Here is a 14,305-nt window from a genome sequence, read left to right as displayed (position 1 = left end):
GAATTGGACTCTGCCTGTAACTACACATCAGCAGTCAAGCAGTTTCTTACCCATTTTAGGTGTCAGGGCGGTCAGGTCCAGGTGGCTATGCTGGTAGTCATGGTGGTGGTTTCCTGTTACGAGAAGAACAAAAGCAAATAAAAGTGTGTCAACATCAGCAGACACAAAGAAAGGTAATAAAAAAGAAGCCCCTTTTTGATTTATTCAGACTGCATTATTATATAGAATAACTGACCCGACTCAAAAGTAATAACAATCAAGTCAAAAACATATTACAAATCAAGTTAAACTAAACCAGTCAGCAGCACAGCAAACATGAGGTATACAGCCCAAATAAAAATAAGATGGTTATAACTGGAATCTAATCCGGTCGTTATGTGATGACGTGAGTGAATCCTAATTCCGGGCCTAAAGTAGTCTGCGTTTAATATGGCTTTTGTGTTGTTAACATGTTTAATGTTTTGTATTTTCTTCTATTTAATCTCAAAAGGCTCCTAAAACAGTCAGTGATCACTGTTGACCTCCCTCTGCTTTTATTACCGCTAATCATTTATTTAAGCTCAGTTTTTAAAACCTTAGGATGTAACTAACCTCGTATTGTGGATGGATTATCTCAGTTGTTCTCCTGGCTGAAGTTTGGTCCTTTTACAGCATCCTGCCATGCGATTACATTTGTTCCTGACCACCGAGAACACTCACGTTAACTTTTATCGAGTGGAAAAAAAGTTATCTTGTTTATATTATGCTAACATAGCTGTGTCGCTAGCGATCACGTAGCACATCATTATATACCAGCTAGCCAAACTTCAGTAACCCTACAAACGTCACTGCTGTTTAGTTTTTGGTCTTCATTTATGTTGGAAGTGATAACAGAGCTGTACGTTTTAATTTGTTTCCAAAACCCTGCAGTCAGGACATGCTATATTGTATTTAGATAGAAGCTAGCGAGCTAACTTCCTGCTAACTTCTAACTCCGTTAAATGTCATAAATTCCGTTTTCATGGATGCCTGGATGTTAAACTCAATTGTTACACCTGGTAGAGCAGAACGCTGATCATTTTATTAAAGATGAAAGACTTTAGACAGTTTTTCAACTCTCAGTAATGCCATAGTGATCGTTTGATATATGGACCTGCAGCGGAGTTTAGGTCCAGACACGGCTAGTGATGTCAGACTTAACGACCGGATTACTGTTATAATACTGTTAATATGCCTGTTTGACAACAGCTTATGAAAAATGTCAACGTATCTCCTGGCTCAAGGGATCCAATTTTTGTTTTTGGGGTTTTTCGAAGACTCAGAATCTGAGAACAGATTCTTCTATCGGTCCTATTCAATACATTATACACCCGTGTTATACAGGCCATCCATAGCTGCTGTGCAATACAAATAACCTTGCTTTGCCTTGACAGTCACTACACTTTATGCATTATCTATGCCGCAGTGTTGAAGTAGTGAAAAACTGACCTTTATGAGTTCGGCACGACTGGCTCTTCTATAATAACGTGACAAATGTTGTTCTCTATTTCAGCAGAGTATCAGTCAGCCCTTCCATCCACTCAAGTCAGTATTTGCTATATCCCCAGACATGAAAGCTTTGATTTGTTCAGTGTCTCGAGTGAGCAGTAAACTGCCACTGCTCAGTTATGAGCCTGTAAGTGTTTCTTCCATTTGACAGAATCCACTGTTTAGCAGCGCTTTACCAAGATGATTGATTATAGTCACTTTGTCTGGGTACGTGGAAGCGGCTGCACCTCACGGTCATCCATCTTTGCGGCGGGTGTGTCATTTGATGTTGCGCTAATATTGTAATGTGTTGTTTTGTTGGCTATAGAACAAAGCAATATGTTGTGAGACCTCTGTCACTGAGAAGCAATGGGAATTCCAATAAGTGAAAATATTGCCTTTATTCAATTATATCTTCTTTTTTTCCCCCCTGAACAACATACAACTCATGGTTATGCAGTTGTGGCTTATTTCCATTTAAATATGTTCATCTATCATTCAATAAGGCAGTAAAAGCACAGCTCTGATAGCTGCGTGTGAGCTCTTTAAGAGGCTTTGAGCTGATGACAGTGGCTTGAGTTCTGCCTTTGTGAAAGATCGGTGCCCGTATGTCACCGACGCTGATTTGCCGGTGGGAGTTTGTGACATTTCAGACAAATGTTGACTTTTGCTAACATCCTTAATGTGGAGTTGGTGGAGTCTCTTTTACATTCAGTTAGTTTTTGAATGTAAAGGCTTTGAGAGTTAAACGGTTTTGACTATTTTGGCTAGGTGCGTTGCATCATTATAAAGCATGTCTTCGGTCCGTCCTCCCTGCAGCTGTACTCTGTTTTCCAGTCACACAGGTTTGATCAAGGGGCCAATTATAGCAGCTATAGAAAACCCAGTTAAATTACCCTTCTATGAACAGAGGTTTTGTACCGAGTAAATAACCTTTTACTATCTGAGTAATTGGGGAAACTGCTTTTTCCCCAGAGCAGAAAAACAGACCTCTAGATAAATTTCACACATTAAAATGTACCACAAATGTTTAGCCAAGGTTCAAAAGCTTATCACCCGGCAAAGATGGTTTTGCTTTGAGGTAATCTCCGGTTCAGAGTATGCATGGGTGTGATGCCTTTATATAAATATGAATGGGATCACCAGCATTGTGCAGTGCCTCTGGTACTAAACTGAGCACATATCGGAGACCTAAAGAAAAATATTAAATATTATATATACATACAAAAAAAATAAATCAGATCTAGTCCCATGCATGGCAACATGGAGCATGGAGCTCATTCACATCAAACTCAGTTACTCATGAGGCTGGAGTCTCTATTTCTTTAGATGTGTTTGGTCAGCAAGCTGACATTTCACATCAAATATATGAAATTTAAAGTCCGTGCCTTCAAATAAACTGACAGCTAAAGACTCCTGCTACATATTAAGAATTACAGGGGATTACCAAATGAAGTGAAGGTAACTTGATGCAAAAAGTATTTTGTTTTTAAAAGTAAGAAGAAAATCTCCCCCACTAGAGAACATCAAGTGCGTCATGCAAAGCCGAGCCTTTTAAAAGATGTCCTCTTTCACTAAAGCCTGAAACCCAGCAGGACGACAACACAACAAAACTCTTAGGGCTATGCAGTCTGCTGCAACAGCAGTGCACAGATGCACTACAGATGCATTACATAGATAAGGCTTAACACTGTTTTACATACAAAACCTGGCAGTTTAATGCACTACTGAAATATACTGAAACATGTGGGTATAATTAATAGCCTTCACCCATCTGCAAAGGTAATGCCATTAGTCTATCCAACCATACATCTACCCATCCATTTTCTTCTGCTTATCCAATTCAGGGTCATGGGAGGGTTGGAGCCTATCCCAGCTGCCACAGGGCTGAATGCCGTCAGGCTTTTGGAAAAGACTGCACGTATTTGCTCTTATTTAACCACTGAATGTTAAAGCTCAGCTGACAGTCGATGCTTTTAGTAAAGCTCAGATTCAGATTGAGACTGTGCCGACCAGTCGAGTTCTTCTAAACCAAAATGTAAAAATAAATAAAAAGATTCTTTATGTACCCAGGTTTTTACTGCGACTGTCACCAGAGTTGAAAATGATCTTGTATGAAAATTTCCCTTTACTGGAACTAATGAGCCTTAACAAGAGAAGAGCCTCAGACTAAAGGTAGAATGAGAGAATACTGATACTGAGTACTGTTATTAAAGTGTTATTAAAGTGCTAAACAGCAGTCACTCGAGTACGGAATCAAAAAAGTGGAGCAAATGTCAGTTTTGTCATTCACACAGAGATAGTGGCATGTTGAATGCATCAGCGTGTACTGAAAAAGAACACACCGTCTAGGTGTTAATACATAATGCAGCAGCTCTCACTGTCAGTAAAGTGTGTCACATGGATTGGCTGTAGTAATTCAGGCAGATCTGTCACAAATGAACTGAATGCTTCCAGGTTCCAGCGGGTGGACAGAGGGGATCCCACTGTGACCCAGATCCATTTTAAACGCCTCGCTCTGGGGGAAGCTGATGGACAGACGCTGGCTACCGAGACAGCCCATGCTATGTCATTATGCTGGCAGAGTGTGAAGTACCATGTGGACTTGGTGGGACAGATCACCTCATTTTGCCCTTCTACATATGCATGTGTTATGGAGAGGCCAGTTTACAGAGGAAGACGAGTTTCTCTAGAGCCATTCAGGATTTTAAGCTCTCATGTATCTGTAAAGGGAAGCTATGATGGATACATTGAATTATTACTAACACTTTACAATCTGACACAGAGTAACTACATCTGTAAAAAAAAAAAAAAGAAGCAGTTTAGTGACATTTTATGTATTTGGCAACTACAAATTTATGATATATAATAAATTAATGTCGCTTTTTTGAACTGGAAAAGTGAAGTGAGGCAATTTGACTAACCACATAACGCAACAGATGAATAGAGCACTACTTGTGGGAGCCCACTTGTGTTATTTGTTAATGTTGGTGGAAAAAAATGGAATAAATTCCCAAATCAAAGCAAAATAAACTGAAAAACGTGTATACAGAAACTGAAAACTAAAATTTAATGTGACACCAGACAAGATGAGATGCTTTGGATATTAAATTCAGCAGTCATGTTTACACCTCTGCTATACTGACGACAATTACATAATTCTGCACATGCTATTTATCAGATTTCCTCTACAACCTTCGTCAAAGCTGAACTAAAGAAATGACACATTTTAATTAGCAACTTTGGTCAACCTAAAAACCCTACTGTGACTCAACTATCACTACAGCTTACATTTAAATTGCCAGCTGGTTCTCTGCTGTTTTGTCAAAGGCAGGACTGCCTTGACTTTGTAGAGAGATGCACAAGGTGTTCTTGGGCACTGGTGTATATATATATATATATATATATATATATGATTATGATATGTTTTATGATTATACTTACTTGTAATTGCTTTACTTTCCTGAAACAAATGACTTTAGTCATTCATGTTTGAATGCCTTCTATGCACAGCAACGTTTTAGACAGGCACAGTTTTACATACATTTTACATACAGGGATATATATGGGAGATATATGCACTACTGCACTACACTAAGGAAATTGAGGCAGGTTGGAAAATACTGACAAGGTAGAAATATTTAAAAGTTATACAGGTAAAAAATTGTTGTGTAAAGTGCTGTTTTTTGTTTCTGTTGAGTATTGCAGCATCGACAGCGATCAACTCGAAGGAAAATGACGGAGGCAAAAATGTCCTTAATATTTTGGGAACTTTATTCCACATCAACATGCGGCAAAACTTTTCCTCATGGGTGCCTTTTTTGTTGTTGTATACTTTTTTTTCCCTCAGGGGCGTGATGATTCAGCATACGTGCCCTTACAATGAAACAGTGCCTCCTTGTGGTGACAACTATAATACTGTCTCTCTGTTAAACAACAGTTACCATAATGCAGTTAAACACACTGTACACCATGAGTACACACAATGAATATCTTAACAGTTTCCCCAGGGGGCTCATCAGAAATGGAAGGAAAAACTGTGTAACCCAAAGAGATGGAAAAAACAAACGAAATTTAAAAAAAAAGTCAATCGCGGGCAAAGTAAATAGGAAGGGGAGAAAAAAGCAGGACCTAAACTTAGAAAACTGAGAGAAACGAGGGATAAAAACAGCTGACAAGAACAAAGAAGAGCATATGATCAGGACCATTTAATACTCAGGGCTGAGTGGAGACTGGTGGGGAGCGTGTCACAGGTGAAGTTACTCAAGACAAGCCCACAGGGGGAGGGGCAAAGCAAGACAGATGAAAACAGACTATCAGAATAAAACAGGAAATAAACACATACCTGAAACAAGGTGAAACTACACTGAAGGAAAGTAAACCTTTAAAATGAACCAGAAAGTAGACAAACGACAATTTAACTGAAACAGGGGGACAGACATAGAAAGAGGGAGTAGACAGGTAAACACCAAGGATACTAAAACAACTACTGTACTCTGAAAAATGTAGACAAAAATTAAAACACAGAATCAGAAAAGAGAAAATGTGAGTCAGAAAGCTCACGATCTACTAGAACAAACAAACCTTTTAAAAAACAATGACAAGGACATCCTGTATGACTTTGGACTACACTTGTTTAATTAACTGTGATCTCACTCGACGATATTTCTTTCGTCTGCTAATTTTTAGGCCATGGCACAGGAACGTGTTATCCCATTATTATTTAACTGTTGTCCCTTCCAAGCATAGACAGTATGAACAAAGGGGTAAATCCGACGCATGCCCTGAAAAATCCTCCTTACACACTCTTGGAGTGACTGTAATCTACTTTTAGATATGACCCAAAATGACTGATTGCATCTATAATAATATCACAAAAGCATTTATAGGTCAAGATTTCTATAGGAACAGGCTCCACCCCCTGGCAGCTATTAAAAGAACACAGACTTAAGGCCCCCCTGCTTTAAATCTGCACTCCCAGCTTCACTTTTTAGACTCGGAAGCAACATCCATCTTTTATGGTTTCACAACACCAGCTGGCGGTGCAAACGATTCTTTTTCCCCTTCTTTCTTTCACCAAAAAATAAATTACTTGCTACTTATTAATCAGACATTTTCTTGGAGGACACACATGAAGTTACAAAGAGTTAGACTTCATGAACATTCAGGGGAATGACTTTAGATAAGGCATGCAACGTTCAGTCGTTTATTGGCTGCAGCCCATCTTTGATGAGTTTTGGAAGGTTGTTGCTCATCTCAGCGTATCGGGTATTTAAAAATTCTCAGTGTCATTTTTCACTTTCTGCACTCAGCGTAATTATAGCATTTCTCTGTGCACATGACTTCATCTTATTTCATTCTACAAGTAAACCACATCTGACTGAAATCATCTCATCCTGTAAAGACCAGGATTTGAAAAAAAAAAAAAAAACAGGAAAGAAATCCTTTCACCAATCCTTTCATGCTTTTCCATCTCACATGGTGCTGTGGTGAAAAGGAAAGTTGCTTCATTTTGCTTATTTAAACGCCGGTGTCTAACATTAACGCGATCCACACAAGTCTCAGAGCCTTACCCACACGCTGCCACGAGCTTGACCGATGGTGTTTCGGGGAGCACGGCTTCTTGGAGTCTGTGAATTACTAACAAGGATAAGCACAGATTTATCTGATGTCTTCTTCGATATGTCAGAAGTCACATCACACAAAGCTGCCGTTATCCTTGCCGTGAAATAGAGGACTCCATGAACCAGAAGGCTGAAAAAGGATAGGAAACCTGAAGAATCCAAGTAAGCAGCTGAAGTTGGAACAAACAGATTTATAAAAAACAAAAGCAGGCTTGCAACTGGCCAGAAGTGAAACGGATTACTGAAGAACATATTCACAAACCGTCTCCCCACCCCAAAGGTTTATCTAAAGCTTTCTCCTTCGACACGCCTTTCCATCCACTTATAGTTTGGCTCTGTTTTTCTTGGTTTAGGAGCATCCTTTCCTCCACTGCAGAGAAATCTCTGCTACATCCTCCAGTGTTTTTGGGGGGGATCTTTTTGTTAGCTGTTCTTCCTGTTTCAATAAAGCCAGCCCTGTAAACAAATGCTTTTCCCATTTTAGTGTGGAGAAGCTCAACTTGTGTACACACAGCTCTGACCTTCACCCCATCCAACACTTTAGGGATGAACTGGAAACAGAATGTCCAGCTTTAATGGAGCAAAAAGTGCAATGCTTTTACAGAAATACACAAAAGTCCTCCTTTAGTGTGAGTGTTTAAAGTGCAGACGTTCCAGGAAAATCCATTTTAGCAAAAGATCCATGAAGGTTCACAAGGTTCACAGTAGATTTAAGCAAATTTAAGTCAGCTATCCAATGTGTAATGGATTATAATAGAAATATATAATATGTGCAGCTTTTGATATTTGGAAAGCAGACTGACCTTTTCACTCCCCACAGGGGATAGACACCAAACTCTGGACACCACAGCTATGATACTAACTCCTTCTTTGCTGGATGGTAGTCCCACAGCGCTGACACTGGGCGAATCGAAATTAGCGACATCGTGAAGTCACCGACGTCTTATGTTCCATAAAAGTGTGCTCGACGTGTCGGCATAGCAATAAACTGAACATGAGTACCTGAACCGTCACTCAGCCACTGACCTCATTAAAAACAACGAGAATGTGCACATATCGTTAATGATTCTGCCAAAAGATTTCTTTTTATTAGAACTTTTTCTTCGCATCAATGCAGTGTCCTCTCAGAAGCAAGAATGCCGACATCTCTGCATTCATTTCAGAGTAGCTCTCATTAAATGACCACATTTAATGAGAGCTGTAATTAATGAGCAACGCTGAATTCCTGTTCTAGCGTCTTCTGTCTGTGGAAAGTTGGGCAGGCTGAAGGAGAGGAAGCGAGAACATAGACAAGCTGCTCAGTATTAAAGGAAAACCCCAGAACTCTGTGATCATACTTGTAAAACACACGTGCTCATTGGTTCAGATGAAACTATATTCTGTGCTCCTGAAAGATTGTTTTAATGCAGTATTAGTTAAAATACAGCCTTCATTGTCAGACTCACTGTGACAGTCCCAAGCTGATTTTCTATTTGCTGTTTTAAACCAGGTGTAATGATCGACGAATGGTAGACTGAGAGACTGAAGCACACTGCAGACTCATGGGCTTGCAACCTGTCAATCATAACCTGCTTTATCCTTCAACTTGTGACTGAGACCAGTAAAGTGTTAACAGAGGATTTTAAGCAAGTGAAACAAATGCTAACTTTCCCACAGACTTATGCTGTTTCCCCCTGGTGGCCATTGGAAGGAATTGCACTGCACTGCCTTCACTTTTCAGAAGGTCCGTCAATCTTTTAATTGGCGAGACCTGATTGCTACTTCAATTTTTCACAAAAAAACTGTAGTTATATTAGTAACAAACCTCCTGCTTGTTGCAGCTCTTCAGTTCAGTAGTTGTTGTTTTACCATTTTTAGATTGAACTTTTTGGCCCATTGCTTTTTGCTGATTTTATTTTTTTAATGCCAAAGAATATGTTTACAGACTTTTTGTGTGTAACCAAGACAGATTATAGCTCAAGCAAAAAGCTGAATTTAATAAGCCTCATTGCATGAACAGAAGCAAATGAGTAAAAACTGGCAAAGCGTTTTAATTCTCATTATAGATGTAAAGGAAATCATTGATGTAAAGGAAAGACAGGAGAGTATTCAAAAAACAAATTATCCAGTAAGTTATTTTCCATAATTGCGCTCCGTGTTTTCCCGTAATTACATTGGTCGTTTGGCACGGAGCAACTGTTGATAAGCAGACTGATGAAACGATGAAATGAAGGAGAAATGGGCAGGTTTTGTCAAGACACCACAAACTGGAAAATTGCAACTGGGATCTTTTAATGACTTTGTAATTATGAGGCAGCCTCATCTGCTCGTTGGCATTTAACAGAGAGCTCATGGAATACTAAAATTAAATGTTTACGTCTTTCCCTTCAATTTGGGAATGCATTTCATTTTAGTTACAGCTAATTGGAGTTCGTGCAAGTTTAGACTTTCATCAGTGATGACTGCGCAGTCAGGCATCACGCAAGCTTCAGAGTGAACTAGAAAATCGCTCTGAACAAACAGCTGAAGAATGCTCTTTGTTTAGTCTCTGATGTGCACTTCCACACTCTGAAAACAGACGAGTGCAGTCTCTGTTTCCAGTGATTTAGTATGTTTTTAGTTGTTTGTCAGTCTGTCAGTTGTGCCCACAGTTCTGACAGATGTTGGTCTGTTTTCAAAGAGCTCTCCCTCTTTGCCGAAAAGAACAGACCGGAGAACCGAGACGACTGTCTTGGCATTACATGATGGCTTCCCACCAGGGGCCCGCGAGGCCGAGGATCTTTGTTTCTCCAGTATCGATTAGGGATTGTGTGTCACAGCTCTTGGATGCATCATGTGCTCCTGACATGCTTTTTCCAGTCAAGAGGAGGCGCAGCCTGTTGTTTTCCCCTCTCCTCCTGTGACCTTGTGACTTTTTAACAAAAAGAAGAAAATACCTGCAGACCCTGCAGGGCAAAAAGCAGTAACACATAGGTGTGGAGGGACAAACCTAAGCTGTGTTTATGCACAATATTTCTTTCTGTGCCAAGGCTGTGCTCCCATTCTGGGAATGCGCTCTGTACTTTGCATTTTGTGGGCTATCTGAAGGAATCAAGGCTCTTTAATAATCGGCTCTCCCATCTCTATTCTACTTATCACACAACAAATTATAAATAAATTCAAGATTAAGGCTTTAAGATCATTCAGCTATAATCAGCTACAGGGTTACAATTTCTAGAGTAACACCTAAATCTCATCTTCAATATGTGGCTACTGTTTTAATCAAGTTTGAGCTGGAGGAGGTGGAGTCTGGTGACCGGGAGGTCTTCTTAGACCGCTGTCGACCTTAAATCACAAATTCTCAGTTTCGTCTGTTCATCGTCGTTGTGAAAGGTTTGGTCGATCAGCAGAAGGTTTCAGTTTACAGCATGAAGGTTGGGAATAGGTGCTTTACTATGTACTGCAAGATGATAAGTTGAGCCATCTGCCTTTTCAGATATCCAAAGAGAGAAAAAACATTATTAAGGTTAACACTAGCTCCCTTTTTTTAGCTCTGTTTTTGGTCCCCTCCATCTGATTCTTTAGCTGCTATCTGCTGCTTTATGGTCACCAGTTTAGTGGTGTGCAATGGGTTTTTAGAGGTTTTGCTCAGAAAACAGAGTTAATTAATTATAGAATAGAATAGAATAATCCTTTAATTGTCCCACAAGGGGAAATTTGGTTGTAACAGCAGCCAAAAAGACACATATACAAACAAACAGTACACAGGACACAGAACAGAAACATACACAATTTTCTTACATATCTATATATTTACATATTTACATATTTATACTCAAGGATGCTCTTCGATGGGTCACGGCAGCTTAACATTTAAAGTTCACACGATTTCAACCATTGCTAATATCTGTTGTGTCAGAGGAACAATAAATATTTGAGTATATTAATGTATATACACTAGCACTGTGAGGCTTTTACTCTGTGTATATGTTAGGCCATTTATTTCCCAGGCTAACCTTGAAAAGCAGCATCAGTGTCTTGCCATTTACTGACTACTGAGATGATCTTTTTCCGGGAGGCTTCAGTGTAAGTGGGTGTTATTTTACAGCCTTTCTGGCTCCCTGCATGTCTTTGAGTTGCTTTGTCTCCTTCACACTTCTGTCACATTCACAGAATTAAAGCAACAAACGCCCATTCCTCCGCCGCCTCCTGAGTAATGTGCGATGATTACAACAGATAATTACATCTATTTACATATAAATGTGATTGATATTTTTCCTACAGAGCTTCAGCTTCTTTAAGCTGCTGCCGGAGACGTTTGGCACTGATCTTGTTATAATCTATCCATAATATTTGGATCCTCCATCTGAAGTTACCTAATTAAATGATCATTCGCGACAAGTAAACAATCGGAGATGATGACGCTAATTAATGACGGCGCAACGCTGCGAGGCCGTATGTGTGGAGAGACGCTGCTATGGCATCTCACAGTGTTTATTCGAAGACTTGTGATTATAAGGAGTCAGATGTTGTGTTTTCTCAGTTGCATACTCAGAGTGACTGCAGAGGCCACAGGCTTAATTGATGAGGTGCTGTCATCCACAATATCGACCACCCTCATAAGAATCTCAAATGAACACTCCAGCGATAATGCCAGCACTCGTTAAAATCTGAGCACAGTGGGACTTTCGGAAATGTCAAGACAAACCCAAATGGTTTCAAAACAGGAGGACCTTTTAAAATAGATGCCACAAACCCCATTTTCATAACAACGAGCAACAATATCTTGATTGTGCATTCATAATTTTCAGATCTCCCTGCTGTGCTTTTTAATTTTTACTGGCCCTGCCTGAAGAGACCATTTGCTCACCCTGTGCAGCCTTGTGTCAAACATGCCCGGCAGTCAGGTCGCGCCTCAACAGGTACATAGTCAGATTACTTATTAAAACGTTGGCTTTAAGCCCAAAAGGTCGGCAGCTTGCCACTTGGCTGCAGGTGCAAAATGCGGCTGGCAGGAGGTTTGACCTCGGGTCAAAATGATCCTTGATTTCCTTTGACGTACTGTAATAATTCTGACACACTTAGAAACTTTTACTCATTAGCTGCTGAGGATTTCGGTGTAGCACCTGTCACATTCGTGAGATGATCTTATACACACGCAGTATAAAGTTGACTGATGTATGCCTCGTACAGCCTTTTCATGAACAGTTTGGTGCACATAATCCTCTCACTATTTAAAGAAAGGCTATCTTCACAAAGTTTAAGTGTCATATATCTACAGCATGGTCAGTTTATGAAGCTCACAGGCTTTCCTTGCAAGCTTGACTGACTGTAAGGACAAAATGTATGTTCCCTGACTGGGTCATGGGGGGGTTGGTCAATGCAACTGGTGATATTGTTGGAAATAAGTATAAAGTGCTGCACCCAGTCTGCATTTTACTTGCAAACTACTGGTGACCGTGACAATGTAGTAGTGACCAAAGCAATCCCCAGGAGGTTTTTGGTGAAGCTAATTTCACGCGGTGACAGCTAGCAACCTCCAGCAGCCACTCACCAACCAGCGAGGGAACACACACTTTTCCCTAGCAGCTGGAGTTTTGCAGGGGATCACTTACTGGTTTCCAGGCCTGAATGACTCAAAGTGTCAAGCAAAACAATAACAACTTGTTTCACAGGCCTCTATCAGACAGCTGCTAGTAATATGGGGCATTTAATAAAACCCAATACATCCTGAGCTTTGATATTTAAAGACTACAGCTGTAGTTTGCATTCCTCACCAATCTATACCTTAAAAATGAGCCTTTGAAAACCCTTGAAAATATTTAGTCTGAATAAACCCTTTCAGGAGGTTGAGATGAATATAAGCCACACATGACAACAAAGAATGTGGTTCACTTCTCGGCCTCTCTCAGAGTTGAACTAACACTGCTTTATTTAAAGCAAGCAAGGTGATCTTCGCTGACCTTAACTCCCGATGCTCTCGGCTATTTTTTGTAATTTCATTTATCAGTAACATCTCCACAACTGTAAGGCCAAACTGAATACATTCAGTGCCTCCGCACCATCACCTGGAAAGAGTGAGATATGTGAAAGTCCAGCAGAAATCCGGTTTAACTTCAGCCCCATCAAAATTCTAATCAAAATTCAAAACAGGGACTTTTTATGACGAGTCAGTGGCACTGTTGCATCTATAAAGTCAGTGTTAGTATTATGCACACTGAATGTGCCAACCCTTTTTTAAAAATGTCAGGGGTTCTGTTTTAGTAATTGGCATTATCCTCAGTGCAGGAATTACACAGTTTGGAAAGGCTCAAACAAAGAGGTAAAATAAACCAACCTTAGAGGACACATCTATGAAGATGACCAGCTTGTTTTCTTTTACACCTGCCATGACGATCAATATCTATTAGTTTTAGGTGTGGAATCTTTTTTAGGTGATGTCATGTACATTTTTAACATATGTTTGTCTCCTCTAGTGGATTTATTCTCAGGTTTTGGGATCTACTTCATCAATATATAACACTTGAACAAAATCCAGCCAGTACATACATACATATATAGTCACAGAGAGGAAACGGAGGCTTTGGAAATTGAACTGAAAAGAAGCATGCACCTCTGGACAGAAGGGTCTTTAGACAAATTTGCAACAAATATTTTTTCAAACCAAGCTTGATTTTTTGGATCCAAATGAACAGATTGGACCAATCAGACCACTGCATGTTGCAACAGGTGCAACGTGCCCTGGTACTTAATATACAGTGATACACAAACAGGAAAATGTTACTGTTTTACCTCAGACACAAAACAAGACATCAGCTCTCTGAATGATTCCTCTGCTTCCTCAGATGAGGTATGAATTATGTCCAGCTGCCTCTTTGTCATGAGAAGTGAATAAACCCAGAATCTCATTTTCTTCCTTCTCTTGTTTAGAAACATCAGCTCATCATCGCTTGATGTTGATAAACTTCTTTTCCAAGTGCATTTTGATGTTTTTATTGGATTACACAAAAAGTTTGTGTCACTTTTTTGCAACTCACTCGGTGTGTAATGGCCTTAAGACTATATGGTAACCATCCATCCATTCATTATTTAAAAGAACAATATTATATAGAAGTTTCCAAATGCACACTTCAAGTCCTGTTGGCAGGTTTAACATCCCATATGGAACAGATATATATCAATCTTATAAAGTTTGTATCGGTCTTGTGTGAAACTCG

The 14,305-nt window shown here is 39.7% G+C and overlaps 1 protein-coding gene across 3 annotated transcripts in view; it reads right to left on the bottom strand.

The window, feature by feature from the left end:
* Positions 1-14,305, bottom strand: part of shisa6a (shisa family member 6a) — an 88,533-nt gene that overhangs the window by 13,512 nt on the left and 60,716 nt on the right. For all 3 annotated transcript variants that reach the window (XM_085404727.1, XM_085404728.1, XM_085404729.1), the window contains exon 6: positions 51-113. In XM_085404727.1, the coding sequence (XP_085260853.1) occupies positions 51-113 (63 nt within the window). The remainder of the gene's footprint in view (positions 1-50; positions 114-14,305) is intronic.

This window comes from Rhamphochromis longiceps, linkage group LG4 (genome assembly GCF_057381845.1).
Source record: "Rhamphochromis longiceps isolate RC_006_pf linkage group LG4, R_longiceps_female_GT1.1, whole genome shotgun sequence".
Lineage (NCBI taxonomy): Eukaryota > Metazoa > Chordata > Actinopteri > Cichliformes > Cichlidae > Rhamphochromis > Rhamphochromis longiceps.
The sequence above is the reverse complement of the archived record's forward strand: the minus strand, read 5'-3'. Positions and strand labels throughout refer to the sequence as shown.